The following is a 27,812-nucleotide window of genomic DNA, read 5'->3' as shown; positions in this document are numbered from 1 at the left end:
TATGCCTGGGCAGTGCAACATGTCACCTTCACCAGGTTGACTGGGCAGCAGGATTCACTGTCATGCCCAAGGTCCTGGGAGTGATCAGTGGGCCAAATGTACCCCTTCGGGCACTGGCGCATAAGGGGGTTCCCTTCATCAATCAGAAGGGATACCACTTCCTCGGTGTGCAGTTGGCTGTGACCACCAGGTGCACATGGTGCACGACTGCGCCTGATATCCAGGCAGCGTGCACAATGCTTTCGTCTTTGCAAACTGACGGTTCCCAGCACCTTCGAGGCGAACCCACTTGTGGCGGCTTGGCTCTTGAGCGCCAAGGTTTACCCGCTGTGATGACTCCTGTGATGATAAGGAGGCTTCAAACCGATGCGGAGAACCGCTGCAACAACACCCATGCAACAACCAGGGGTGTCCTCAAGATGGGCTTCAGGTGCCTGGAGCACTGGTGTGGCCATCCAATACTGCCCTGTGAAGGTCTCGTGCATCATCGTTTGCTGCATCCTCCACAACAGCACACTGCAGAGGGACAACATGCTGGAGGTGGAGGAACGCAGGCCTCGTCTGAGCAGGAGGATGGACAGGACATGGGGCCCAGCCAGGCAAGGAGACCGCATGATATGTGTGCCGGTGTCGCCGCGCAAAAGACAAATTGATTGCCTCCAGGCTCACCGATTCGGGGACCTGGCCACCGGCGGCTGAACTGTCCCACTCCACCCCACAACCTGCACCTCACGGTTCTTCCCCTGGCCTCAACCCATCCCTCCCACCCCAGCATCACGTCTGAGGCTCCCTATGGGTGCACTATGGGGTGGTGGCTCTAGGTCAGCAGCATCGTGGGTCTGGCCCTTGGGATGGGGGATGATGATGACCTGCTCTATGATGAGCTCTGGTGCTCCACAATGGCTGATGACGTCTGACTCCCGCCCTGGTGCCATATTCCACTATCCACCGGTGATCCTTGCATGCGTGTTAGCCATTCCATCACAGGGGCCCAGGGGTGGGGCCTGGGTGGGGGGGGGGGGGGGGGGGGGGGGGGGGGTTGCAGGGTAGCGGTGATGGATAACAAACTGGGTAGGCCCACCCTCTGCACCCAGCCCAGCCCATTCCCCACACCCTACGGACACAGGGCCGAGGCAGATCGGAATTACAGTGTTACATGTTTATTGGTGTCAGTGCTATGTACAATAACTGTGCCCTAGCCTCTACCGCTATCCTATGTGCTTCAACTTAACTAGTGTTTAACTTTCTAGTCTTAGGTGCCCTAATACTCCATTTAGGTGAGTCCCCAGGCGGTACATCAGGAGTGAAGGCGGCCTGATGCGATTCCCGCCCTGTGTCCCTTTGGTAACTGTCCTCTGGAGCGACCGGGCCCAGCAATCTTCCGGGTGCCGCAGGTGGCCTGGTGCCACCATGTTCTGCCCTCTGTCCGTCGGATGAGCCAGGGATAGGTGAGGGGGTTTAGAGGCGCTGCTGTGTTCCAGTGCCTCCCCTGCAGGACTCACTGGCACGGCCACCATCACCTCCTCCCCCCTTGGGGTGCTCAGTGACCCCCAGGCTACTTTGGCCGAGGGTGTGGTTGTAGCAAGCAGAGGCTCCGCCATCATCTGGCACTGCCAGTCCTGGAGACCTGCTCTTGCCTTGACCAGGGTCTCCATGCTTGAGTCACGGAGCATAGGGACTGTGCTACGTCCCTCTGGCTCTGTGCCATGTCGCTCTGCCACTGTCCATGTCCCTCTGGCATTATGCCACGTCCCTCTGGCACTGTGCCATGTCCCTCTGGCACTGTGCCATGTCCCTCTGGCATTGTGCCATGTCCCTCTGGTTCTGTGCCATGTCGCTCTGCCACTGTCCATGTCCTTCTTGCACTGCCATGTCCCTGTGGCACTGCCACGTCCCTCTGGCATTGTGCCACGTCCCTCTGGCATTGTGCCACGTCACTCTGGCATTGTGCCACGTCCCTCTGGCATTGTGCCACGTCCCTCTGGCATTGTGCCACGTCCCTCTGGCATTGTGCCACGTCCCACTGGGACTGTGCTACATCCCTCTGGGACTGTGCCTTGTCCGTCTGATACTGTGCCACCTCCCTCTGGGACTGTGCCTCATCACCCAGGGACCATGCTACGTCACTTAATGACTGTGCCAGATTCCTCTGTGTCTGGTTCAGGTCAGCCAGTGTCAGGCCAATGCTCTCGAGGCGCCAACAGCCATGGCCCATTGTGACTGGGCCACATTCTGCTGCAACAATGTCCATGTTTTCTTGGTACATTGCTACCCTGTCCTGTGCCTCAGCTGCCGCCCATACAGAGTGCTGCAGGCTTTGAACATCCTGACCTATGGCCGATATATTTGCGGTGACCGTGCGGTGTTGGCCTGGGTGGCATGCATTTTCGGCACCGCCTCCTGCTTCTGCAGGCGAGTGGACTCTTCCAACTGCATCTGCAGGCGCTGGATGGTTGCTGACACCCTCTCATGTAGTACCCGGCTGAGCGCCTGCATCTCCAAAACTGATGCAACTGCCCTTTCCAGCAGCAACCGGGAAAAGACCAGAGCGGGCCGCAGATCCGGCAGCGCCCTCCAGTATTTTCCCACTCCCTGTGGTTGTGTGCCGTCTTCTCCTGGGAGGACAGATAATGCACAGTGCGAGACACTTGGACGCAGGCCATGCATGGGGTCTGCGGCTGGTGACTTGTTGATGGATCTGTATTTTGTTAATATATTTATGTGTCGCCGCACTATCTTACAGAACTCGAGACTGAGCTTCTTGGGTGAGGTCAAGGATAACTTTATTTATGTCAGTTTCAAAGTCTATTGATCAAGTCAAATTTTAAAAGAATACAGAATCTAGAAAGTTGTTTGTCCAACGCAAATACAGATGGTTGAGTTGAATTCAAAATACAATTCAGTTCGGTATAATTTCTTCAGATCAAAATGCACAATACAAAAATGAAACGAAAGTAAATAGCTGTTTGCAAAGCAAAGTAGAAATAGGTTTCAAAGGTTAGGTTAAAGATAAATTCAGAGAGAGAGAGCTTAAAAGATGATTTTGGAGGAGCTAAAAAGGTTCTCTCCCTGTCTCATAAGGAAATAATAATCTTTTTAGGTTCTGTCCCCTTTCTGACTATGATTGGGTTAAAATAATAATAATTCATCCAATTAACCGAAATGTCTGTCTATCAAGTTTTAAGAGATAATGTGGCATGGGAGAACTTCTATATGTTTCAAACCACCTGCTTCCCACCATATTTTCCAGAACTGGGATGTTTGCCCAGTAATGATAACAATGAGTCTAGTCTGCAATGTGGATAGTCAGTTTGAATACCGACTTCCTTATCAGATCTTTTCCCATGCTCTCAGCGTTCTCTGCTGTCATGGCTTAATATATGATTTTTAATAGTATAATGTCACTAAATCATTTCTTCCCTTAAACCTTTATTACCTATAATAAAGTAAGTATCTATCACCTGTGTATGTAGAGCAGCCGGCCATGGCTGGGATGAAACAGGTGTTGGCGTGGGGTGCAAGGGAGTTGCCGACGGGTGGGCCCTGTCGCCTACGGTTCAATTCCCGTACCAGCCTCCCCGAACAGGCGGCGGAATGTGGCGACTAGGGGCTTTTCACAGTAAATTCATTTGAAGCGTACTTGTGACAATAAGCGATTTTCATTCATTTCATTTTCATTTCACATTCAAGGAGTGATATCTAAATCATTTGTATTTACTGCTGTATCATCTTCAATAGTGAAAATGGATACAAAATATATATTTTTGCATTTCAGCTATATCCTACTCCACAATCCTCACCAACAAGCTGAGTGGAATTTTCCCAAATTTACACAAAGTGCTAGATTAGTTGAGAAAAGCTGTGTGAAACTCGCCAGCTTCACAAATGCCGTTTCTTGGCAACCTGGGTAATTTCAACGTGCTAGCAAGGATCACAGAGCCAGCTGTGGGGTGGGGGCCACCCCACCAGCACTGTCATAGGACACGATGGAACCAAATGGAACTACGTCCCATAGAGAACCTGTGTAGCCGCATGGCTCGCAGCGCCAAGAAACACAACACTATCTAATATGACTCCGGTTAGATACAATGGGTGGGCTTCAGATTGCGACACCTCGCGAGATCACATTAGATCTTGCAAGGCGTTGCGAGCCGGGTAGATCCCAGGAACAGGGTCTCTGAGCATTTACCAGTCACATTGCTTTTGGGTGCAGCGCGGCCGGTGGATCGCGCCTATTGAGTCAGTATAGAACAGAAGTGGCCCTTTGTCCCATCAGGTCTGCACCTGCAAAACAACTTTAAATCTGCACTAAACATACTTTCCAGCAACTGGCCCTTAACCTTGAATGTTATGTCATTCCCCATGGGGTCCTTACAGGTGCCGACTGGGGATCTGCCTGATATCTCCCAGACCTCCGTGCACAGGTGCATCCACGCCGTAGCGGATGCACTATATGCCTCGGCAGCAGAATATATCCACCAGAATATATATATGGACCAAGCCCACCAGGTTGCTCGGACAGCGGGATTCGCCGCCATCACTAAGACGGCCCAGATCCAGGGGGTGATTGACGGGATCCATGCCTTCTTACAAGAACCGCCGCATGAGTGAGTGCCTTTCATAAATTCAATGTACAGTTGGCGTGTGACCGCCTGTGCCCGGTATCCAGGCAGCGTGCACGATGCCTTCATCCTGGCACACTCAATCATTTCCTTTTCACCTTTGAGGTGCTCCCGGGATGAGGGACTGACTCCTCGGCGACAGGGGTATCCGCTGCAGTCGTAACTGATGCCACCTATCCAAAGACCACAGACCAACACGGAGAACTGCTATAACAATGCCCATGCAGCGACCAGGAGTGTAATCTAACAATGTATAATCGAACGAGTGTAATCGAACGTGCTAAGATGCAGTTCAGGTGCGCAGACCGCTCCGGTGGGATGTTCCAATATAACCCTAGGAGGATCTCCCAAGTCGTGGTAGCCTTCTGTGTCCTCCATGACATCGCGCAGCAGGAGGGTGACATGTTGGTGGAGGAGAATGAATGCCAGGCCTTGTCTGACGAAGAGGATGCGGAGGAGGCCCAGGATGGCAGGACATGGGGAACAGGAACTGCAGGAGGCCGCAGAATGTGTGCTCCAGGGCCGTGCAAGGGACGATCTAATTTCCTCCAGGTTTAGAAGCTCTGTGGTGTTCCAGCATCTTCCCTGCGGGAGTCAACGGCACGGCCCCATCACCAGCTCCTGCCCTGGGCTACTCCTTTGGATGGGGGCATGGCCGGAGCGAGCTCCAGGGGTTCCTCCACCACCTGGCGCCGCCAGTCCTGGAGGCTCGCTGCCATCTCGACCAGGGGCTCCATGCCCGTGGCCATGGAGCACAGGGCCATGTCCCTCTGGGACAGTGCCAGGTCCCTCCTGGGACTGTGCCAGGGGATAATGTAGGAATGGAAAGTTATGACTGGGCCCAGCTCTGGAGTGCCGCTGCAATGTCCATGTGTCACTTGTACATGGCAGCCCTGTCCTGTGCCTTTGCCACTGCACACACAGACTGCCCCAGGTCTTGGACATCTTTTTTTTAACAAACAATTTTATTGAGGTATTTTTTGCATTGTAAACCGTAACAATATACATTAGTGTGCAAATATCAATTACAAAAACATAGTGCAAATAACAGTTCCTCTCTCGCAAATAGACCCGCCTATTCTTCCCCCCTACTCTACACTATTCTTACCCCCCCCAGACCAGCTGACGATTAGTTCCCCGCGAAGAAGTCAATGAATGGTTGCCACCTCCGGGCGAACCCCGATAGTGATCCTCGTAAAGAGAACTTGATTTTTTTCCAAGCCGAGAAAACTTGCCATGTCTGACAGCCATACTTCAGTCTTTGGGGGCTTTGAGTCCCTCCAGACCAACAGTATTCGTCACCGGGCTACCAGGGAAGCAAAGGCCACAACGTTGGCCTCTATCTCCTCCTGGACTCCCGCGTCCTCCGACACCACAAAACTCACCACCTCTGGACTCACCGCCACCCTTGTTTTCAGTACCCGGGACATGACGTCTGCTAATCCCTGCCAGTAGCCCCTGAGTTTTGGGCACGCCCAGAAGATGTGGACATGGTTCATTGGTCCTCCCGCACATCTAGCAGACTTGCCCTCCAGCCCAAAGGATTTACTCATCCGGGCAACCGTCATGTGGGCCCGGTGAACTACCTTGAACTGAATCAGGCCGAGCCTGGCACATGTTGTGGTTGCATTTACGCTCCTCAGAGCGCCGGCCCATACGCCTCCCTTCAACTCCCTACCAAGTTCCCCCTCCCACTTGAGTTTCAGTTCCTTGGTCCCTGTGTCCTCTGCTCCCATAAGCTCCTTATAAATATCCGAGACTCTCCCCTCTCCTGGAAACTACCCTGTCCTGGATCCTGTGGCACGATCAATTTGACTGGAGACGAAGTTGAATCCAAACTGAGGCTTTATTAGTATCAGATGTGTGGCCTCCCACAGCAGCTGATGAAATGGCTGCGAGCTGGAGGACATGCATATTTGTACCCCGCCTCCTGGGCGGAGCTAGCATGCAGGGGCCACAGGCAAACCTGTAGTGCAGGTTCTACCGTACAACCTCTAATATCAGAACACAGTGGTTTACCACATTCACCCCCTGTTAAGAATTGAGTCCGGCGGGGGTGGTGGATAACTATATACAATCAGAAATTTTAATATTTACAGAACAGCAAAAAATAATGTCTCTTGGCATCCGGTGGGCGGTCAGAGGTTCAGCCGGTCCGGTGCCTTGATGGTCCTTTGCGATCGATGAAGTGACAACGGCGATGTTGGCGCAGACGTGGTCGAAGTTGACTCCGGGAGCGTGCCAAAATCCTCTTCATCGACGGGCGTGGGCAGGGGAGGACGGACGGTCCGGGGGGGTGGTGATGGAGCAACGGGGGATGGGAGGGTGGCGAGGGGGGGTGTGGGCGTTGAACCTGCTGGTGCTAGGTCCCTGAGGGAGACGGTATCCTGGCAGCCGTCGGGGAAGGCCACGTAGGCGTACTGTGGGTTTGCGTGGAACAAGTGCACCCTCTCCACCAACGGGTCCGCCTTGGGGAACCGCACATGTTTACGGAGAAGCACGGTTCCCGCTGTAAGCCAAGTCGGGAGCGATACCTCGGATGTGGACTTCCTGGGGAAGGCGTTCATGTGGTGTATTGTTAGTGGCAGTGCAGAGTAATGGGCGAATGGAATGTAGTGCATCAGGGAGGACCTCTTGCCAGCTTGAGGCCGGGAGATTTCTGGACCGTAGGGCCAGCTGGACGGCCCTCCATACCATCCCATTCTCCCTTTCTACCTGTCCGTTTCCCCGGGGGTTGTAGCTTGTCATTCTGCTGGAGGCGATACCCCTGCTGAGCAGGAACTGACGTAGCTCATCACTCATGAATGAGGATCCCCTGTCACTGTGGATGTAGGTGGGGAAGCTGAACAGAGTGAAGATGGAATTAAGGGCTTTGATGATGGTGGCAGACGTCATGTCTGGGCAAGGTATGGCGAAGGGGAACCGGGAGTATTCGTCGATCACACTGAGGAAATATGTGAGTCGACCGGTGGAGGGGAGAGGGCGTTTGAAATCCACGCTGAGGCGTTCAAAGGGGCGGGAGGCCTTGGCCAGGTGTGCGCTGTCCGGCCGGTAGAAGTGCGGCTTGCACTCCGCACAGACCTGGCAGTCCCTGGTGATTGTCCTTACTTCCTCAACGGAGTAGGGCAAATTTTGTGCTTTAATGAAATGGTACATCCGTGTGACCCCTGGGTGACAAAGGCTGTCGTGCACGGTCCGGAGTCGGTCTACCTGTGCGCTGGCACATGTACCTCGGGATAGGGCGTTTGGGGGCTCGTTGAGTTTGCCAGTGCGATACTTAATCTCGTAATTAAAGGTGGAGAGCTCAATTCTCCACCGCAAGATTTTATCATTTTTGATCTTGCCCCGCTGTGTGTTGTTGAACCTGAAGGCTACCGATCGTTGGTCAGTGAGGAGAGTGAATCTCCTGCCGGCCAGGCAATGCTTCCAATGCCGCACAGCCTCAACGAAAGCCTGGGCCACTTTTTCGACGGACGAGTGCCGAATTTCAGAGGCATGAAGGTTACGGGAAAAGAATGCCACGGGCCTGCCTGCTTGAGGGTGGCGGCAAGGGCAACGTCCGATGCCTCGCTCTCTACTTGGAAGGGCAGTGTTTCATCTACAGCGTGCATCTCCGCTTTGGCAATATCAGCTCTGATCCGGGCGAAGGCCTGTTGGGCCTCGGCCGTCAGGGGAAAATGAGTTGACTGTATGAGTGGGCGGGCCTTGTCCGCATAGTTTGGGACCCACTGCGTGTAATATGGAAAGAATCCCAGGCAACGTTTGAGGGCCTTGGGGAAGGAGGAGCTCCAAGAGGGGGCACATGCGGACGGGATCGGGCCCCAGAAGTCCGTTCTGGACCACGGAGCCGAGGATGGCTAAGCGGTTTGTGCGGAACACACACTTCTCCTTGTTATACGTGAGGTTGAGGAGAGCGGTGGTGCAGAGAAATTTAGCAAGATTGGCGTCGTGGTCCTGCTGATCATGACCGCAGATGGTGACTTTGTCTAGGTACGGAAATGTGACCCGCAAACTGTACCGGTTGACCATTCGGTCCATCTCCCTTTGGAAGACCGAGACCCCGTTAGTGACGCAGAAGGGGACCCTAAGGAAGTGATATAGATGGCCGTCTGCCTCGAAGGCGGTGTATGGACGGTCCGATTTACGGATGGGGAGCTGGTGGTAGGCGGATGTCAGGTCCACCGTTGAGAAGACCCGGTACTGTGCAGTCTGGTTAACCATGTCAGATATGCGTGGGAGAGGGTACGCGTCGAGCTGAGTGTCCCTGTTGATGGTCTGGCTGTGGTCCACTATCACTTGAGCTCTCCAGGGGCTGTTGTTGGCCTCAATGATGCCTTCCCGAAGCAACCGCTGGACCTCGGACCTGATGAATGCCTTATCCTGGGTGCTGTACCGTCTGCTCGTGGCAGCGCCGAGTTTGCAACCTGGAGTTTGATTGGCAAAGAGGGAAGGTGGGTCGACCTTTAGGGTCGCGAGGCCGCACACAGTGAGGGGTGGTAAGGGTCCGCTGAATTTAAGGGTTAGGCTCTGGAGGTTGCACTGGAAGTCCAGGCCGAGGATAAGTGCAGCGCAGAGATTAGGGAGAACATAGAGGCGGAAGCCATGGAACTCTACGCCCTGGACCGTGAGCGTTACCGTCCAGTACCCCTGGATCGCTACGCGATGGGATCCGGAGGCTAGGGAGATTTATTGATTGGCGAGGTGTACTTTAAGGGAGCAGTATTCGGGTGTATAAAGCTCCCGGAGTCCAGTAGGCAGATCACATGGCCGTCAAATTTCATGCTGGTAGAGCCTTGGTTGATCGTCGGGTAATGGGCAGCCGTTGAGTTCCGGTCCTGGAACGCCGTTGATGTCCATGTGCTGAGGGGTAGACAAAATGGCGGTGCCTGGAGATCCTGTGGGTTACAAAATGGCAGGGCCCATGGAACGCACGTTGCGGGGGTGGAGCAAGATGGCGGCGCCCACGAAACGCACGTGCTGTGCGGTGGCGAAGTTGGCGGCGCCCACTGGTCGCACATGGCCTGGGGAGGATGGCGGTGCTCATTGCCCATGACTGGGGAAGGTGGGGCGACCGCGGCCGCTGAGCGGGCCTGGCACACCGCAGCCAAGTGGCCCTTCTTCCCGCAGGCCTTACAAAGGGCAGTGCGGGCCGGGCAGCGTTGGCGGGGGTGTTTTTGTTGGTCACAAAAGTAGCATCGGGGCCTCCTGGGGTTCGCTGGCTGGCGTGTAGTGCAGGTGTATTGGGTGGGTAGCGCCCCCGCTGGGGCGGCTGCCTGTGGAGCCCATGAAGCGTAGGAGGAGCACTGGACATTGCGCAGGGCGCCCGTCATCGAGAGCGCTAGCGTTTTAGTCTCTGCGAGATCGCGGGTGGCGCCTTCTAGGAGCCGCTGCCGGATAATATCGGACCCAATCCCAATCATAAAAGCGTCCCGCATAAGGAGATCTGAGTGCTTCTTCGCTGTAACGTCCTGGCAGTCACAGTCCCGAACTAATGGGATTAGGGCCCTCCAGAAGTCTACGGTGGACTCACCAGGTAGTTGAGCATGAGTTGCGAGCGCTTGCCTGGCGAAGACCGTGTTTGTCTTCTGCTCGTTATTGTCCTTGAGTCGAGTCATGGCTTCGGCGTAGTTTGACACATCCTGGATCAGCGGGAAGACTTTGAGGCTGAGCCTGGAGTATAAGATCTGGATCTTCTGAGCCTCTGGAACAGGGGTCGGCGCCGCGTTGATATACGCTTCAAAACAAGCCAGCCAGTGCTGGAAGTCCTTTCTGGCGTCGCTTGAGTGTGGGTTCAGCTGCAGGCGATCTGGTTTAATACAGAGGTCCATTTTCTGAATCTGATGCTAATAAATTGAGGCATGATCAATTTGACTGGAGAGAAAGTTGAATCCAAACTGAGGCTTTATTAGTAACAGATGTGTGGCCTCCCACAGCAGCTGGCGAAATGGCTGCGAGCTGGAGGTCATGCAAATTTGTACCCCGCCTCCTGGGCGGAGCTAGCATGCAGGGGCCACAGGCGAACCTGTAGTGCAGGTTCTACCGTACAACCTCTAATATCAGAACACAGTGGTTTACCACAGATCCCCCTTGGTGGAAGGCATGGAAAGGACGGGACCTGTCTACGTACGAAATCCCACAATTACAAGTACAAGTGGTTGTCACATATTGGGGTATAGACCGACGCTCCCACTTCCCCCGCATGCTTCCTCCATTGGCGCCAAATCCGCAGAGCCGCCACCACTCTCGGGCTGGTGGAGTACCTGGCCAGCGGGAGCGGCAGAGGAGCCTGGACCAGTGCTGCCAAGCTGGTGCCCCTGCACGAAGCAGCCTCCACCCGCTCCCAAACTGACCCCGTAACCACCATCCATTTCCTTATCATGGCTATGTTAGCTGCCCAGTACTAGTTGCTGAGGGTCGGCAACGCCAGTCCCCCCTCGCTACGGTTCTGCTCCAGCATCCCCCTCTTTACCCGCGGGGACTTCCCCGCCCAAACAAATCCCAGGATGATTTTATTGATCCTTTTCATGAAGGACCGTGGAATGAAAAGGAGCACTGTGCTATCCGCCTCAAATTGAACCCGTTTGTTAATCATGATCGCGACCCCTCTGGTCTTAGCGTCAAGCCCTGAATGGAAGACCTGGCTAACCCAGATCTTCCGTAATCTAATCTGGTCCCCCACCCTCAAATGTGTCTCCTGCAGCAACATTACATCCGCCTTCAGAGCCCGTAAGTGCGCGAACACGCGTGCCCTCTTGACCGGCACGTTTAACCCTCGAACACTCCAGGTGATCAGCCCGGTTGGAGGGCACCCTGCCCCCCCCCCACCTCCCACTGCCCATGTGCCGCACCCCCCCTGGTCTGCCTCTTGGCAGGTCCCACCCCCGACCTCTTCCCTGTTACCTGGTTCAGTTCCCTCCCTCGTCAGCAGATCATCTCCCCCTCACCCCAACAATAACCCCCTGTAACTTAACCCCTGCCATATACTGGCTGTATACACACCCCCCACCTCACTCCCGTTGACGAGCTCAAAGCAGCTAGCCTGGTGACTCTCACCTCCGGCGCCACCATGTCTCCCACCTATTGTTCCCCCCCCCCCTCGCTCACCCATCAACACCACTTCCCCAGAACAGCCCTGTTCGAGCAATCGCTCTGGGACCGAAACAGAGAGAAAACAAACAAAGAACAAAGCTCGCCCACATAATAGTGCAATTCGAACTGTGTAATGAGGTGGGCGCTACCACCCACCCCCCTCCCAACATTACCAGAAAAATTGTAAAAAGAACCCGTACCGCCCCCCAGCACCCAACTTAATATTTAACTATGACTTTGGCTTTTACTTTAAAACTTTCAAACAGGCAAAAACAAACACAAGAACACCCCAAATTTTAAGTAAAAGAACATGCCGAACGACATCGCTAACATGTAGGGCAATCCACAAACAAATGCAAACGTCCCTTGAAACACTAACTTGAGTCCGTGAATCCTCAGTTTGGCACCAGTCCATGCCCCTTAGCGACGTCCATCACTTCCTCCGGGTCATCAAAATAATGCTGCTGTTCCCGGTATGTGACCCAAAGCCGCGCCGGAAAAAGTAGCCCGAACTTGACTTCTTTTTAAACATGATCTCTTTAATTTGTCTGTAGGTTGCCCTCCTTCTGGCCACCTCCTGGCTCAGATCCTGATAGATGAGCAGGACACTGTTGTTCCATAAGCAGCTCTTCGTGTTCTTTGCCCACTGTAGGACCCGCTCCTTGTCCAAGAACCTATGGAACCTGACCACCATCGCCCGCACCGCACCCCCCCCCCCCCCCCCCTGCGGCTGCCTCGCCTGCACTCTGTGTACCCTGTCCAGCTCCAACGGACGCTGGAAGAAATCCTCCCCCACCAGCTTCTGCAGCATGTCGGCCACATATGCCGTGGCATCCGCTCCCTCGGTCCCCTCCGGGAGCCCAATGATTCTCAGATTCTGCCGGCGAGACCTATTTTCCAGATCCTCCAGCTTGTCCATCAGCCTTGATTGTTGCTCCTTCAACTTTCTAATTTCCACGTCCGCTACCGTTTGGAAATCCGCCTGCTCCTCCACTGTCTTCTCCAATGCCTGGACCTTCTTATCCTGGGCGTCCAGCCTTTGGTCCAGTCGCTCCACCGCTTTCTGAAGCGGTTCCTGATGCAACCATCAATTCACTGAGAGACATGTTGAGAAGTAAACCGTTGTTTTAATCAGCTTAGAACTGAGCCTGCCTGTGACCGGTACAACAATGAATGCGGCCCCGCAGGTCAGCTGCCTTTATACTTCCTGTAAGGGGTGGAGCCATGGGCGAGCCCGTACATGCCCCGACATATTCCCTTGTGGGTGAAGCCGTACAATGGCCCATAGGTGGAGCCCACAAGGTTAAACACATAACGTAACACGATACAGCAGTAACATGATATCACAGTGCACTGGTGAATTTACAGTAGTTCCATTCACCACATTCACCCCTTGTTTAAAAAATGAAGTCCGGCGGGGGTGACTGGTTTACAGATTCAGTCGGTCTTGTGCTCGGATCGTACATTGCAACCGCCGAAGCACTGGTGTTGCAGCATTTTCGGGTGGCTGTGGAGCTGGGCCCGGAGCAGGCACAGACGTGGACTCCTGGAGCGGCTCTTCCGGAGCTTCATTCCTGTGGACCGGTGCGGCGGGTGGGAGGGAGCGCGAGAACCATATCGGGGTAGGGGCGCTGAACATGGGAGGTTGGATAGGGGTAGGGGCGCTGAACATGGGAGGTTGGACGGGACCTAGTGTGGGGGATGCAGTAGTGGTCGTGGTGTCGGAGCCTGCGGGCGCCAGGTCCCGGAGGGAGACGGTATCCTGCCAGCCATTGGTGTGTCTGATATACGCATAGTGTGGGTTGGACACTCTCTACCAGGGGGTCGGTCTTATGCTCTGAACATGTTTTCGGAGGAGGACTGGACCCGGTGTCATCAGCCAGGGCGGAAGTGAGGCCCCTGAGGTAGCTCCCCTAGGGAAAACAAACAAGGTCATGAGGGGTCTGGTTTGTAGCCGTGCAAAGGAGGGACCTAATAGAGTGGAGCGCATCGGGGAGGACCTTGTGCCAGTGAGAAACCGGCAGATTTCTGGACCGTAGGGTCAGTAGGATGGTCTTCCAGACCATCGCATTCTCCCTCTCCCCCTGTCCGTTTCCCCTGGTGTTATAGCTGGTAGTCCTGCTCGAGGCGATGCCCTTACTGAGCAGGTACTGACGCAGTTCGTCGCTCATGAACGATGAGCCCCTATCGCTGTGGACATAGCTGGGGAAACCGAACAGGGTGAAGACACAATGCAGGGCTTTGATGACTGTGGGAGTGGTCATATCGGGGCAGGGAATGGCGAACGGAAAACGGGAGAACTCGTCTATGATGTTCAGAAAGTACGTGTTGCGATTATTGGAGGGGAGGGCCCTTTGAAATCGATACTGAGGCGTTCAAAGGGCCGGGACCCCTTTACCAGGTGGGCCTTATCTGGTCGATAGAAGTGCGGTTTACACGCCGCATAGATTTGGCAGTCTCTGGTTACAGCTTTGACCTCCTCGATGGAGTAAGGCAGGTTGCGGGCCTTGATGTAGTGGGCGAGCCGGGTGGCAGAGGTCATCGTGGATAGCACGTAATCGGTCATCTTGCGCGCTGGCGCACGTGCCGCGGGACAGGGCATCTGGGGGCTCGTTGAGCTTCTCGGGACGATATACTATATCGTAGTTATAGGTGGAGAGTTCGATCCTCCACCTCAAGATCTTGTCATTCTTGATCTTGCCCCGCTTCGTATTGTCAAACATAAAGGTGACCGATCGTTGGTCGGTGATGAGGGTAAACCTCCTACCAGCGAGGTAGTGCCTCCAGTGCCGTACGGCTTCCACGATGGCTTGGGCTTCTTTTTCGACCGAGGTGGTGAGGGTGCGGGAAAAGAACGCTACCGGTCTACCTGCTTGGTTGAGAGTGGCGGCGAGAGCGACCTCTGAGGCATCGCTCTCCACCTGGAAGGGGGCGGACTGCAGCTTTGGCGATGTCCGCCTTGATGCAGTTGAAGGTCTGGCGAGCCTCGGCTTCCAGTGGAAAAATGGTGGCCTTACTTTGTCTCCATACTGGGGGACCCACTGGGCGTAATAGGAGAAAAATCCAAGGCACCTCTTCAGGGCCTTGGGGCAGAGAGGGAGAGGGAATTGGAAGAGGAGGCGCATACGGTCAGGGTCAGGCCCTCGGACCCCGTTTTCCACGACGTAGCCGAGGATGGCTAGTCTGGTTGTGCGGAAAACGCATTTCTTCTTGTTGTAGGTGAGGTTGAGTCTTTGGGCGGTTTGGAGAAATCGGTGGAGGTTGGCGTCGTGGTCCTGCTGATCATGGCCACAGATGGTTACATTGTCCAAGTACGGAAACGTGGCTCGCAGCCCGTACTGGTCCACCATTCGGTCCATTGCTCGTTGGAACACCAAAACCCCGTTTGTGACGCCAAAGGAGACCCGGAGGAAATGGAAAAGGCGGCCATCTGCCTCAAACGCTGTGTAGTGGCGGTCCTCCGGGCGGATTGGGAGCTAGTGAAATGCAGACTTCAGATCTACCTTGGAGAGCACGCGGTAGTGCGCGATCTGATTTACCATGTCTGCAATCCGGGAAAGGAGGTACGCATCGAGTTGAGTAAAGCGGTTAATGGTCTGGCTGTAATTAATCACCATCCGTAACTTTTCCCCGGTCTTGACGACCACCACCTGAGCTCTCCAGGGGCTATTGCTGGCTTCTATGACCCCTTCCCGCAAGAGACGTCCTGTCCTGCATACTATACCGCTTGCTACTGGTGGCTATTGGCTTACAATCGGCGGTGAGGTTCGCAAAGAGTGGGGGGGGGGGAGAGGATCGATTTTTAGGATCGCGAGGCTGCATATGGTGAGCGGGGGCAGGGGCCCCCCGAATTTAAGAGTTAGGCTCCTGAGGTTGCACTGAAAATCGAGTCCTAAGAGGAGAGGAGCGCAGAGGTCTGGGGGCACATATAGTTTAAAATTAGCGTACTCAGCGCCCTGGATTGCTAGGGTTGCAGTAGTGCGCCCTTGGATTTGCACCGAGTGCGACCCAGAGGCGAGGGAGATAGTTTGTCGGGTCGGGAATATTGGGAGCGAACAACGTTTTACCATGTCCGGGTGAATGAAGCTTTCTGTGCTCCCGGAGTCGAAAAGGCAAGGTGTCTCGTACCCGTTTACCCGGACGGCCATCATGGAGCTCCGGAGGTTCTTCGGTCCCGACTGGTCCAGGGTGACCGCGCTGAGCTGGGGGTAGCCGGCGGCGTGATCGGAGGTGCTGGGGCGGCCCCGCGATGGCTGCTGTCCATGTCGTTCGTTCATCTCGGGCGGTGTAGAAGATGGCGGCCCCCGTTGGTCAAGCATAGCGAAGGTGAGGACAATGGCGTCCAAGATGGCGGCCCCCATGGATCGCACGTGGCCGGCCGCGTGGGGGAGGATGGCCAAGGTGCCGGCCCCCATGAGCCGCACGTGTGTACGGAGGCGGAGGCGGCAGACACGCTGCCACTTTGCGGTGTCTGCGGTTCTGTGGATCGGGTCTGTGAGTTCGAGTTTTTAGACCTGGCCAGGCAGACCTTGGCGAAGTGTCCTTTCGCCTGCAGTTACTACAGTTCGCGTTGCGGGCCGGGCAGTGCTGTCGGGGGTGTTGGGACTGGCCTCAAAAATAGCAGGGCATCCCCCCATGATGGGCAGGCGGCCGCGCGGCACAAGCCTGGGGTAGTCTCTGGTCGAGGGCCCACGAGGGGGTCGCGTGGTCGGCGGGGAACGCAGTAAGGCTCTGAAATGCGACCTCCAGAGAGGTAGCTAGTGTTACCGTGTCCTCCAGGTCCTCGGCCCCTTTTTCGAGCAGGCGCTGTCTTACATAGTTTGATCGGACCCCCGCCACGTAAATGTCTCGGATAGCGAGCTCCATATGCTGAGGGGCCGTAACGGCCTGGTAGTTACAGTTGCACGCGAGGGCTTTGAGGTCGCGTAGATAGTCAGCTAGCGACTCACCTGGTGGCGAGTGGTGAAGATGTGTCGCGAGTAGATCTCGTTCACGGGCCATACATATATGCGTTCGAGTAGTGCGAGGGCCTCTGTATAGGACGCGGCGCCATCGAGCTGGACAGAAATACGATGGCTCACCCGTGCGTGGAGAAGACTCGGGTTCTGTTTGTCCGTGACGGATGACGTAGACGACGCCGCGAGATAGGCCTTGAAGCATCGAAGCCAGTGCGGTAAGATTTCTCTCGCCTCCGCGGTCTCGAGTTCCAGTCTATCAGGTTTGAGGGCTGATTCCATAGTAGTATTTTAAGCTGATTAAATTGATGCGACCATCAATTCACTCAAAGACATGTGGAGAAGTAAACCGTGGTTTTAATCAGCTTAGAACTGAGCCTGCCTGTGACCGGTACAACACTGAAGGCGGCCCCGCAGGTCAGCTGCCTTTATACTTCCTGTAAGGGGTGGAGCCATGGGCGAGCCCGTACATGCCCCGACATATCCTCCTGTGGGTGAAGCCGTACAATGGCCCATAGGTGGAGCCCACAGGGTTAAACACATAACGTAACACGATACAGCAGTAACATGATATCACAGTGCACTGGTGAATTAACAGTAGTTCCATTCACCACAGTTCCAAATTATCCCGCTTCAGTGCTGCAAAGCTCTCCTTCATGACCTTCAGCATGTTGTCCTGTGCTGTCTGGACCATCCGTTCCATGGTCCATTCGTCGGCCATGTTTCCTCCCACTTGAACTTCCACACCACCTTTGTTCAGCTGCTTCTTCGCCTGTTTACACTCCTTTCTTCTCCTTAAGTCCATACAACTCTGTAAGGATCCAGATCTGCAGTGCTGTTGTTTTCCCCTCCAGCGCTTAAAAGTTCGAAAAAGTCTGGGGAAAAGGTCTAAAAGTCTGACCGGAGCGAGAGCCACCAAATGCGAGACTTACTCCCTCATAGCCGCCACCGGAAGTCAGGTCTTGGACATCTTGACCGTGGCCGATACCATCGCAGCCAAGGCCTCCACCGCAGAAGCGACCCGTGTGGTGTTGGCCTTAGTGGCGTGCATGGTTGGCATCGCCTCCTGCTTCTGCAGGCAGTTGGACTCCTCCAACTGCACCTCCAGGTGCTGAATATTTACTGATACCCTCCTCTTGTATTCCCCGGCTCTGCGCCTGCATCTCCAACATTGATGGGACCGCCCTATCCAGAAGCGCTAGTCTCGTCCGGCAGCTAGTCCCTCCGACCATCCGCCCCCTTGCGGGTTCATACCTTCACCTGTATACTGCTGCATGTGTGTGGTGCATACCAAATAGTGTCCCAGGAGCTTCTTCACTATAATGCCCAACCGATGTGAGTCATTGGGTTGGTGGAGGGTGCCGGTGACAGCAATGTCAAAATGTCAGTGTCGTCCCCGGAGACTCGGGGGTTGCGTTGGTGGGGGGTGGGGGGTGCATGGATCACCAGCAGAACCCGCCTCATCACCAGGTGAGCCAAGCGGTTGTGGCTGGAGATGGGGCCCCCAGAATAACTTGCCTCGTCGTCAGGTGATCCTACCAAACAAAAGACTAAAAGCATGGTGTGGGGGAGGGGTGACACAAATGCCATTGGAACATCGCAATTTGTTGGGGGCTCACTTGCCCCTCTGATTTTGACCACCATCTTGGTGACTGCCTGCTCGCCAAGCCCACCAAACAGGGCCAATGTCCTCTGCTCTGCAGTGTAGTGCCACAGGTCCAGGGGGCCACCTCCGGTCTGCTCTCTCTCTCCTGGGAGATTGGATAATGCGCACACATGCGCAGTGTGGGACAGTCGGATGCGAGCAGCACATGGGGATCCGCGGGCACTGGCCTGTGTGTGCGGGGCACCCAGCTATGGCAGGTGGTATGGGTGTTGGTATGTGGTGCAGGGTGGGGTGCAAGCGGACTGCCAGGGAGTGGGATTCAATAGCCCTCTGGGGGAGGTATAGGGACTGCAGAAGCTACGAGTGTGTGGGGCAGGATGGTGATAGTGACTCACCCTGGCTAGCCTGGGGTTTTGCCCATCCTCACCCTGCGCATCCTATCAGTCCAACTAGTGGGGGTCACATGGGGGTGGGGGCGAGGATGTGGAAATGTGGGACCTGGATAGTGTCAGGCACACACAGCTGGTGACTCACCCAGGCCGCCCTGAGGAGGTTGTGCTGCTGCTTCCTGCACTGCTGCCCGGTACTGGCCGTGGGATCCACGGATCTCATGCCTCTGCCACCTGTGCCTTGCCCAAATGATGTCGGTGGATGGCATACTCCTTCCGACCCCAGGGAACAGGGTGTCCTGCCTCTCCTCCTTGCCATCCAGCAGTGTCTCCAGGTCTGTATCGGCGAACCTCGGCTCCTCAGGGTGGCATCTTCGTGGCTGGAATGTGTGTGTGTGAGGAATGGAGTGCTTATATGCAGCTTGTCAGGCTCTTGAGTGCTAACCCGACCCTGGCGAATCGCATGCCAGTGTGCATTGGAATCGCACTAGTTCCACGTGGCACCAATGTTGACCCATTAGCTAGTCCTGAACGGCTTTGGGACCTGCGATTTAGTCCGGCATCAGTACTTAGTCTCTGAAACGGAGAATCCCGCTCATAGTCTCCCAAACGGAGAATCTTGCCCAGTGTGTTTCATTGTAAACCCGCCCCCGCTTTTGTCTTTGTGTGCCTTGATTTACCAAGTGACTTATGTTGGCTCAAATCTTGTTGAATGAGGTGCAAGACCATAAAGTATTGAAACTAATTGTATAACAACTGAAACTTTAAGGCACGAAGAGCCAAAGTTGAATGAAAGAATGGAATAGTAATCTATTTAATGCAATTTACGTATGTCCTGTGTTTTTTTCATGTTTGGAACGATTTGTCTGGACTGTATACAGAACAATACTTTTCACTGTAACTCGGTACACGTGACAATAAATCTATCAATCAATCAATCAATATCATAATTAAGGAAGGAAGCCCAAAAGTATTTTACAGCCAATAAAATACTTTTGCCTGTAGTTGCTATTGCAATGTAGGAAACACAGCAGCAAATTTATTACAATAAGGTTCGCAAAGAGCAATGTATAATGACTGGATGATCTATTTTAGTGATGTTGGTTGAGGGATAATTATTGGCCATGAGTATCTGAGAGGGCAGAGACAGGGCCTTATCAGAAAGATGGCACCTCTGATATTGTAGCATTCCCTCAATACTGTTGTGAGTGCAGCTTTCTGTGCCATGGTTAACACCAGCCATGATTCAGAAGCAAATTATCTAATTTTGTATAATGCATACTAGACCTTGGGAACAATAAAGTGTAAATTTATGAAATACTCCATCCACAGTTCACCTGGGCTATCTCAAGATCTAATATCCATCATGAAACACTACGTTCAGAATAAAATGCTGGTTATAAATCTAATGTAAAAATAATGCATGACAACTTTGTGCTAAAGTGCAGAACTGCAAATAAATAATTAGAATATTAAAATATTATTTTTTGTTTATTTTACTTTGAAATTATGAATTCAGAATTGGAAGAGTTTGCATTCAAAAAGCTTGAAATTATACATTTAATTTTGTAAAATACAACTATTGTTCAAAAACTCCTCTTCGGCAACTTGCCTATTTAGTCATTTATTGTTTTGTAATGCAACATTCCTAACCATTCTTTACAAAAACAATGAATATGTGTATTTTATTTCAGGACTTTCTGATGGAGACATTCATTATGTTCAAAGATCTCATTGGGAAGAATGTCTACCTTGCTGACTGGGTTATAATGAACATGATGCAGAATAAGTAAGTATTGAGAGAAGCACTGAAAATTTGATGTGATATTTCTACTCCATGTTTGGTCTAATATTGCAATTTTTCCTGGAATCAACAACCAAATGGAAAAAAAACAGCATTTCAAAAGGCTAGTTCATAGAAATAATTTTAATATTGGATTTCAGTCTTACAAAGGATAATTTCACAAATCTGGTTCTCAAATTAATGGTGCACAAAAGAGTTTAAATTCTTTAAAACATTTGGTATCTTACAAAAAAAAATGTCAGATATAATTAACTTCAGATTTGCTTTTCTGTTCTTTCCCTCTTAATCTGTTAAATGTACTCTGCTGTTGCAAATTAAATTATCTTCACATTAACTTGCTGGCCTGAGTGAATCTTAGTGTTAAATGCCAGATGACATTTATAATTCCTGTGTCATTCACCATCTTGTTGCAGCCCATAACTCTGATACACTGCACTGAATCTCAATAGTTCAGGTGTTCATGTTGATATGGTTAGACCTTTGTTTAATAAATTCATTGTTGGTTGAGAAGGAAAATCATAAATTGAGACAGTTATATTGTGCTCCTCTGACTGAAATAGATTACAGGTGAAAATTGATGAAAAGCAATTTGCATCTCTCATGTTTATAGCCTGTTAGAAATTTTCATGATGTGACAATTGGTCACACGAATGTAGGAACCTATCATTCAGAAGAATTGTGTTTATAGTCAAAAATTGGAGTTGTTACTGAGGTATAACTATCAGAAAACAGTGCATCAATATTTCAATTGAAAAACCAGGTTAAAGTCCAACAAGTTTGTTTGGAGTCACTAGCTTTTGGAGCACAGCTCCTTCAACAGATGAGTGACTCTCAAACTTGTTAGACTTTAACCTTGTGTTGTAAGACTTCTTTCTGTGCCTACCCCTGTCCAACACTGGCATTTCCACATCATGAATTTAAAAAGTTATGTGGAGCAGAAACTTTGTGTATTTGAGAATCACCAGTTTTCTGTAAAGAGAATGTACAGATTTATATGGGGCAGGGTTCTCTGGAATCCCTGGGTGTATTTCCGGGCGAGGGGAGACGGCGCACCATTGGCTGGCGGCGGGATTCTCTGGTTCTGCCACTGTCAATGGTAATCCCTATTGAAGCCACATCACGCCGCTGGGAAGTGGTGCACTGCCGGGGGCGGTGGAGAATCCCTCCGCCAGCGAACAGCTGGAGAATTCCATCCTAGATTACTCATATCCTATGTAATTTCTGTGTCTATTACTGTGGACTTGAAATGGGGGGCATGGGCCACCTTCCTATTGAAGGCTATCAGTAGTTAAGAAGCAGATACTCACCCTCTCACACTAATTGTTCACATTTATCACTTTTTTTGAGGTTGAACTTCATTCATTGGAGTTCAATATCCTGTGATTATTTAAAGGTAAGGAAAATGTGATACCATTATTCAAGAAGGGTTGAAGGGATAAACCGGAAGCTATAGGCCAGTCAGTCTAACCTCAGTAGTGGGGAAACTAATGGAAGTAATTCTGAGAGGCAGAATTAATCTTCATTTGAAGAGGCAGGGATTAATCAAGAATAGTCAGCATGGTGTTGTTAAGGGGAGGTCATGTCTGACCAACTTGATTACATTTTTCGAAGATGTGACCAGTTGTCTATATGAAGAAAGTGCAGTTGACGTATTCTACTTGGACTTCCGCACTTTTGATAAGGTTCCATATGGGAGACTGATAGCAAAGGTAAGAACCCATGGAATCCAAGGAAATTTGGCAGATTGGATCCAAAATTGGCTGAGTGGCAGGAAGCAGAGGGTGATGGTGGAGGTGTGTTTTTCTGACTGGAACCCTGTGTCCACTGGTGTCCCGGAGGGATCAGTGTTGTGGCCCTTGCTGTTTGTGGTTTATATAAATGATTTAGATATGAATGTTAGAGGGTTGATCAGTACGTTTGCAGATGATACGAAAGGTGGTGAGGTGGTAAATAGTGAGGAAGATAGCCTTCGATTACAGGAGGATATAGATGGGCTGGTCAAATGGGCTGATCAGTGGCAAATAGAATTTGATCCTGATAAGTGTGAGGTGATGCGCTTGGGCAGGACAAACAAAGCAGGGGAATACATGATAACCGGCAGGACCTTGGGAAGCACTGACGATAGAGGGACCTTGTGCATGTAGACCAGTCCCTTAAGGTAGCGGAGCAAGTGGATACAATGATTAAAAAGGTATATAGTATACTTGCCTTTATTAACCGAGGTATAGCGTTTAAGAGCAGGGAGGTTACACTGGAACTGTATAAAACATTGGTTAGACCACAGCTAGAGTATTGTGTGCAGTTCTCAAATTCACATTATGGGAGGGATGCGATCGCACTGGAAAGGATGCAAAGGAGATTTACCAAGGTGTTACCTGGACTGGAGAATTTTAGCTATGAAGAGAGATTTAATAGGCTTGGATTGTTTTCCTTGTAGCAGATGAGACTTTGATTTGATTTGAATTATTATTGTCACATGTATTAGTATTGTTTCTTGCATTCTGTACAAACAATGCATACCGTACATAGGGAAGGAGGGAGAGACTGCAGAATATAATGTTACAGTTATAGCAAGGTGTAGAGAAAAGATCAACTTAATACGAGGTAGGTCCATTCAAAAGTCTGATGGCAGCAGGGAAGAAGCTGTCCTTGAGTCAGTTGGTACATGACCTCAAACTTTGGTATCTTTTTCCTGACGGAGGAAAGTGGAAGAGAGTATGTCCGGGGTGCATGGGGTCCTTAATTATGCTGGCTGCCTTTCCGAGGTAGCGGGAATTGTACACAGAGTCAATGGATGGGAGGCTGGTTTGCGTGATGGATTGAGCTACATTCACGACCTTTTGTAGTTTCCTGCGGTCTTGGGCAGAGCAGGATCCATACCAATCTGTGATACAACCAGAAAGAATGCTTTCTATGGTGCATCTATAGAAGTTGGTGAGAGTGATAGTATTACATGCCAAATTTCCCTAGTCTTCTGAGAAAGTAGAGTCATTGGTGAGCTTTCTTAACTATAGTGTCAGCATGGGGGGACCAAGACAGGTTGTTGGTGATCTGTACACCTAAAAACTTGAAGCTCTCGACCCTTTCTACTTCATTCCCATTGATGTAGACAGGGGCATGTTCTCCACTACGCTTCCTGAAGTTGATGACAATCTCCTTCGTTTTGTTGACATTGAGGGAGAGATTATTGTCGTTGCACCAGTTCACCGGATTCTCTATCTCATTCCTGTATTCTGTCTCGTCATTGTTTGAAATCCGACCCACTACTGTGGTGTCATCAGCAAATTTGAAAAAGACTGATGGGGGGGGGGGGCATGATTGAGATGTATGAACTCATGAGGGGCATAGAGTGTTCAGGAAGAAACGTTTCGCCTTGGTGGAGGGATCAATGACCAGGGGCGTAGATTGAAGGTATGGGGCAGGATTTTTAGAAGAAATGTGAGAAAATACTTTTTACCCAGATTGTGTGGAACTAGTTGCCTGAAAGGGTGGTGGAGGCAGAGACCCACATAACATTTAAGAAGTATTCCGATGTCGTGCACTTGCGATCTCAAGGCATAAAAGGCTATGGGCCAAGTGCTGGAAAATGGGATCAGAAAGTTTAGTTGGCTGTTTTTGACCGGCACAGATGCGATGGGCCAAAGGGAGCTGTATGACTCTGAGATCTAAAAACAGTAAAGTTGATTATTGTGGTATTTTTTACAAATATAAAATTAATTAAACAAATGTAATTTTTCATGGAATGGTTTGTGTCAGGTGAGATCCTGAACTCATTTATTCAGTGTGGATAAAGCAGGCATGATATTCGGTATCCAGTCTGAATTACTTAAAAGTGCTCAGCACATTGTAATCTGAACAGCTAGGATTGTTCCAAACCATCAGACTTATTTTTTTCGAGCATTGTGTTTATCACCGCTGATAATTTATGAATTAAATGTGAATAGATCTGGTCTAAATACTCCTTCCTTTTATGCTTTGAATTTGGGCAGCTGAAAATATATGAAGAATGATTTAGACTAAACTTTGCCCATGGAATGACGTAGTTTTTATTTCTGGATAGATCAATTCCGTTCGTATCCTGTGAGCTGCAGAAATCCTGTGATGACCCTTTATATGACTTGGTTAATCAGGGGTCTGATCAAATAGGTTGCGATCCATCTTTCTGTGAATGTGTTCATGTGTACATTAAGATGGAAGAACAAAGCTACGTGGAAGGCAGAAAAACATTTTTTCTAGCACCTTTAATTACATCAGGATGTCCCAAAATCATTTTGCAACCAATGGAGTACTTTGGAAGTGTAACCACATGGTAATATTCTAAAATATGGTAGTCAATTTTTTACGTCAAAGCACCCATTTCAACAATTAGCATATTACCAGATGATAGAGGACATACTAAAAAGATGAGCCATACCGAAAGTTGGTAAGTCTGCTGGTCCAGATGGAATATACCCTAGATACTAAAGATAAGAAATAGAAGAAGCATTGATCACAATCTTTCATTCCTCATTGGATGCAGGAGGAGTGCAAATATAATGTAGGGGTGTTAATGTTATATTGCTGTTCAAGAAAGAGGAAGAGATAAACGAGGAAACTACAGGGGTTACTGGAAGACATTATCAGAAAAGTAACACATTTTCATTTGGAAAGAGTTTGTCAAGGAGCGATAACATAAATGTATTAAAGACAAATCATTTCTGACTAGCATGTTTGCATCTCTAATGAGGTAACAGAAAAGGTTGGTCAAGATTAGTGCAGTAGATATATATATCTATAGACTTTCAGAAGTCATTGAATAATGTGCTACACAGGAGACTTGTTAAGAAGATGGAAGTCCATAGAATTAAGTGCAAAGTGGGGGTATGAATATGGTTTTGACTTAGTGACAGGAAGGATAGATGATTTTCAGACTGAGGTAGTTTGCGTGTTGTTTCCCAAGGAGCAGTGTTGGGTCCTTTACTTTTTAAAATTTTTATGAATGATTTCTGGTGTTGGAAACAGGATTATAGGACAGCAGGGTAGGGCTGACATATGGTGGAGGGCAGGAGAAATTAAATGACAAAAGATGCATGATACAAGGCCAAAGGGAGTCATAATGACAGACATAAAGAAACAAAAGACATGTCCAAGTGTAATCTAAAAGACAGGACCATGAATAGTTGCTGTCTGAAAGCAAATAAGAGAAAACAAAGAGAAGCAAAAAGGAAAAAAATACCTGCAAAGAAAAAGAGAACAAAATGGGGCATTATGATCAAACATTTTGAACTCATTGTTGAGTCCATAAGGCTGTAAAGTGCCCAATCAAAAGATGAGGTCCTATCCCTTGAGCTTGCGTTCATCTTCACTGGAACACTGCAAGAGGCCGAGAACAGAAAGATCAGAGTGGAAACGAGGTGAAAATTTAAAATGGCAGGCAACTGGAAGTTCGGGGTTAGGCAATTGAGATTTTTCAATTCAATATATATGTATAGAGCTATTAGAAGAAATATCCAGCTAGATCTCTTGAGTTAACAAGTGTGGAGGTAGTTTTGCTATTAAAACTCACTAGGGTAAAAGTACTCTCGTCACATGCAGGAGAAATTGTTGTTCCCTTCACTATTGATTCTTGCGAATTGTCCTGATGAGTGCTAGATGAAAAGCTTCCATAGCATGTCTTTTATTTTCAGAAATTCTCTAATCTGTATGACCAAAAAACTTTTTGAAAGTATAAAACTTCATAAAATGGTAAAAACATGTCCTAAATCCTGCGACGTACACACACCAACACCCAAAAACACAGCGCAAGTTACAGGATGCAGGAGGGGAATTGATAACAATTAAAGTCCATAAGAAAAGTAAATAAATTATATTCAGACACCCCATTGGTAGTATTGAAATTTCAACGGTATAGTGGCGAATGTAAGCTGGTTGTTTTTAATGAAGGCGGTCTCTTTTAAACTGCAATCCATCTTTTTCCATAGTTGATGCTATGACACTTAAGATCCTTTCAATTAAATTTCTCTATCTCTATGAGGTATTCCCAAAGTAATAGAGATAGGGGGCGGGATTCTCTGACCCTCCGTGCCAGAATCGCGGCCGCCACGGAGGCGGAGAATAGCCGTTCATGCCAGAAATTCTCTGCGGGCACACCAGGCGCGCGCGGGCGAGGCAGGTGTGGGACTTAGTCCCCAGAAGGGAGAATCCCGCCTAGGGTCTTGAACTTGAGAATAGCAGAAAGAGCGAGGTAATTTATATTATGCAATTTTTTGATGTTTTTGGTGCATTATGCAAACTCCTCTTTTGTTGTAAAGAAGCAGATGCTTATTGTCATAGTTTCACAAGTAGGGTTCCAACCATGTTTGGCACAAAATGAAGGACAATCCACATTAACAAAGCAGCTTAAATCTTCCATTGTCAAAGCTAAAAATGAGCCATTGAAACAGATAGGGGGTCCTCAGCATCCGACTTGCACAATTGGCTTTGGTAGTCCTTCTTTGTTCCTGGCAGTTTCTGAAGCCAGGATGTCTGGTGTTCTATTGTCCTTATGTTTTTGCAGGAAGTTCAGACAACTTTACAGGTGTAAAGTTCATCAGGGAACTGCCTGGACCTGTTTTCTGGAAATCCACTTTGAGGCTGCTAGACATCAGGCCAATTTGCACCTCAGGTGACTTCTGCAGCCAACTTAAAACAGCGGGCAGGATTCTCCGTTTTGCCAGCGCCTGGGGGTTTCCCGACGGCGTGTGGCTGCCCCACAATGGGAAACCCCATTGACCAGCCGGCATAACGGAGAATCCCGCCGGCGAGTCGGGGCAGAAATGTAGCATGGCAGGGCGGAGAATCCAGCCCAGTGTCTTTGCCCATTCCCCCACCCTATCCTAATAACTCCATAACCTTACCTAACCTTTGGAACCTAAGGGGAAATTTAGCATGGCCAATCCACCTAACCTATTCATCTTTGGACTGTGGGAGGAAAACGGAGCACCCAGAGGAAACACATGCAGACACGAGGAAAACAGGCAAACTCCACATAGTCACTCAACGTCAGAATTGGACCCAGGTCCCTAGCGCTGTGAAGGAGCAGTGCTAACCACTGTACAATCGTAAGTACTTCTTTGAAATGTAGGAAATGCAACAACCAATTTGCAAAAGCCTCATCCTACAAACCATAATTAGATATGAGAAATTCATCATTATTGAGAGCCGCAACGGCACCATAACTTCAGCCATCTCATTTTCATTCAAAGTCGGAAGTTGCGGTGCACCTGAATGGGCGTCAGAGGACTCCTCATTGATGGTTCTGCCGGGCCCTATCATTTGAGATCTTGGACTGATTGTGCAGCAATTATATCACTTTCTACGACAATTATT

At 50.4% G+C, this 27,812-nt stretch overlaps 1 protein-coding gene across 1 annotated transcript in view; it reads left to right on the top strand.

Annotated features, from left to right (window-relative positions):
* Positions 1 to 27,812, top strand: part of dock1 (dedicator of cytokinesis 1) — an 850,868-nt gene that overhangs the window by 437,005 nt on the left and 386,051 nt on the right. The window contains exon 26 of the mRNA XM_072479204.1: positions 20,356 to 20,450. Coding sequence (XP_072335305.1) covers positions 20,356 to 20,450 — 95 coding nt within the window. The remainder of the gene's footprint in view (positions 1 to 20,355; positions 20,451 to 27,812) is intronic.

The sequence above is a fragment of the Scyliorhinus torazame genome, chromosome 16, assembly GCF_047496885.1.
Source record: "Scyliorhinus torazame isolate Kashiwa2021f chromosome 16, sScyTor2.1, whole genome shotgun sequence".
NCBI classification, from domain to species: Eukaryota; Metazoa; Chordata; class Chondrichthyes; order Carcharhiniformes; family Scyliorhinidae; genus Scyliorhinus; species Scyliorhinus torazame.
This window is presented reverse-complemented; position numbering and strand designations above follow the sequence as displayed.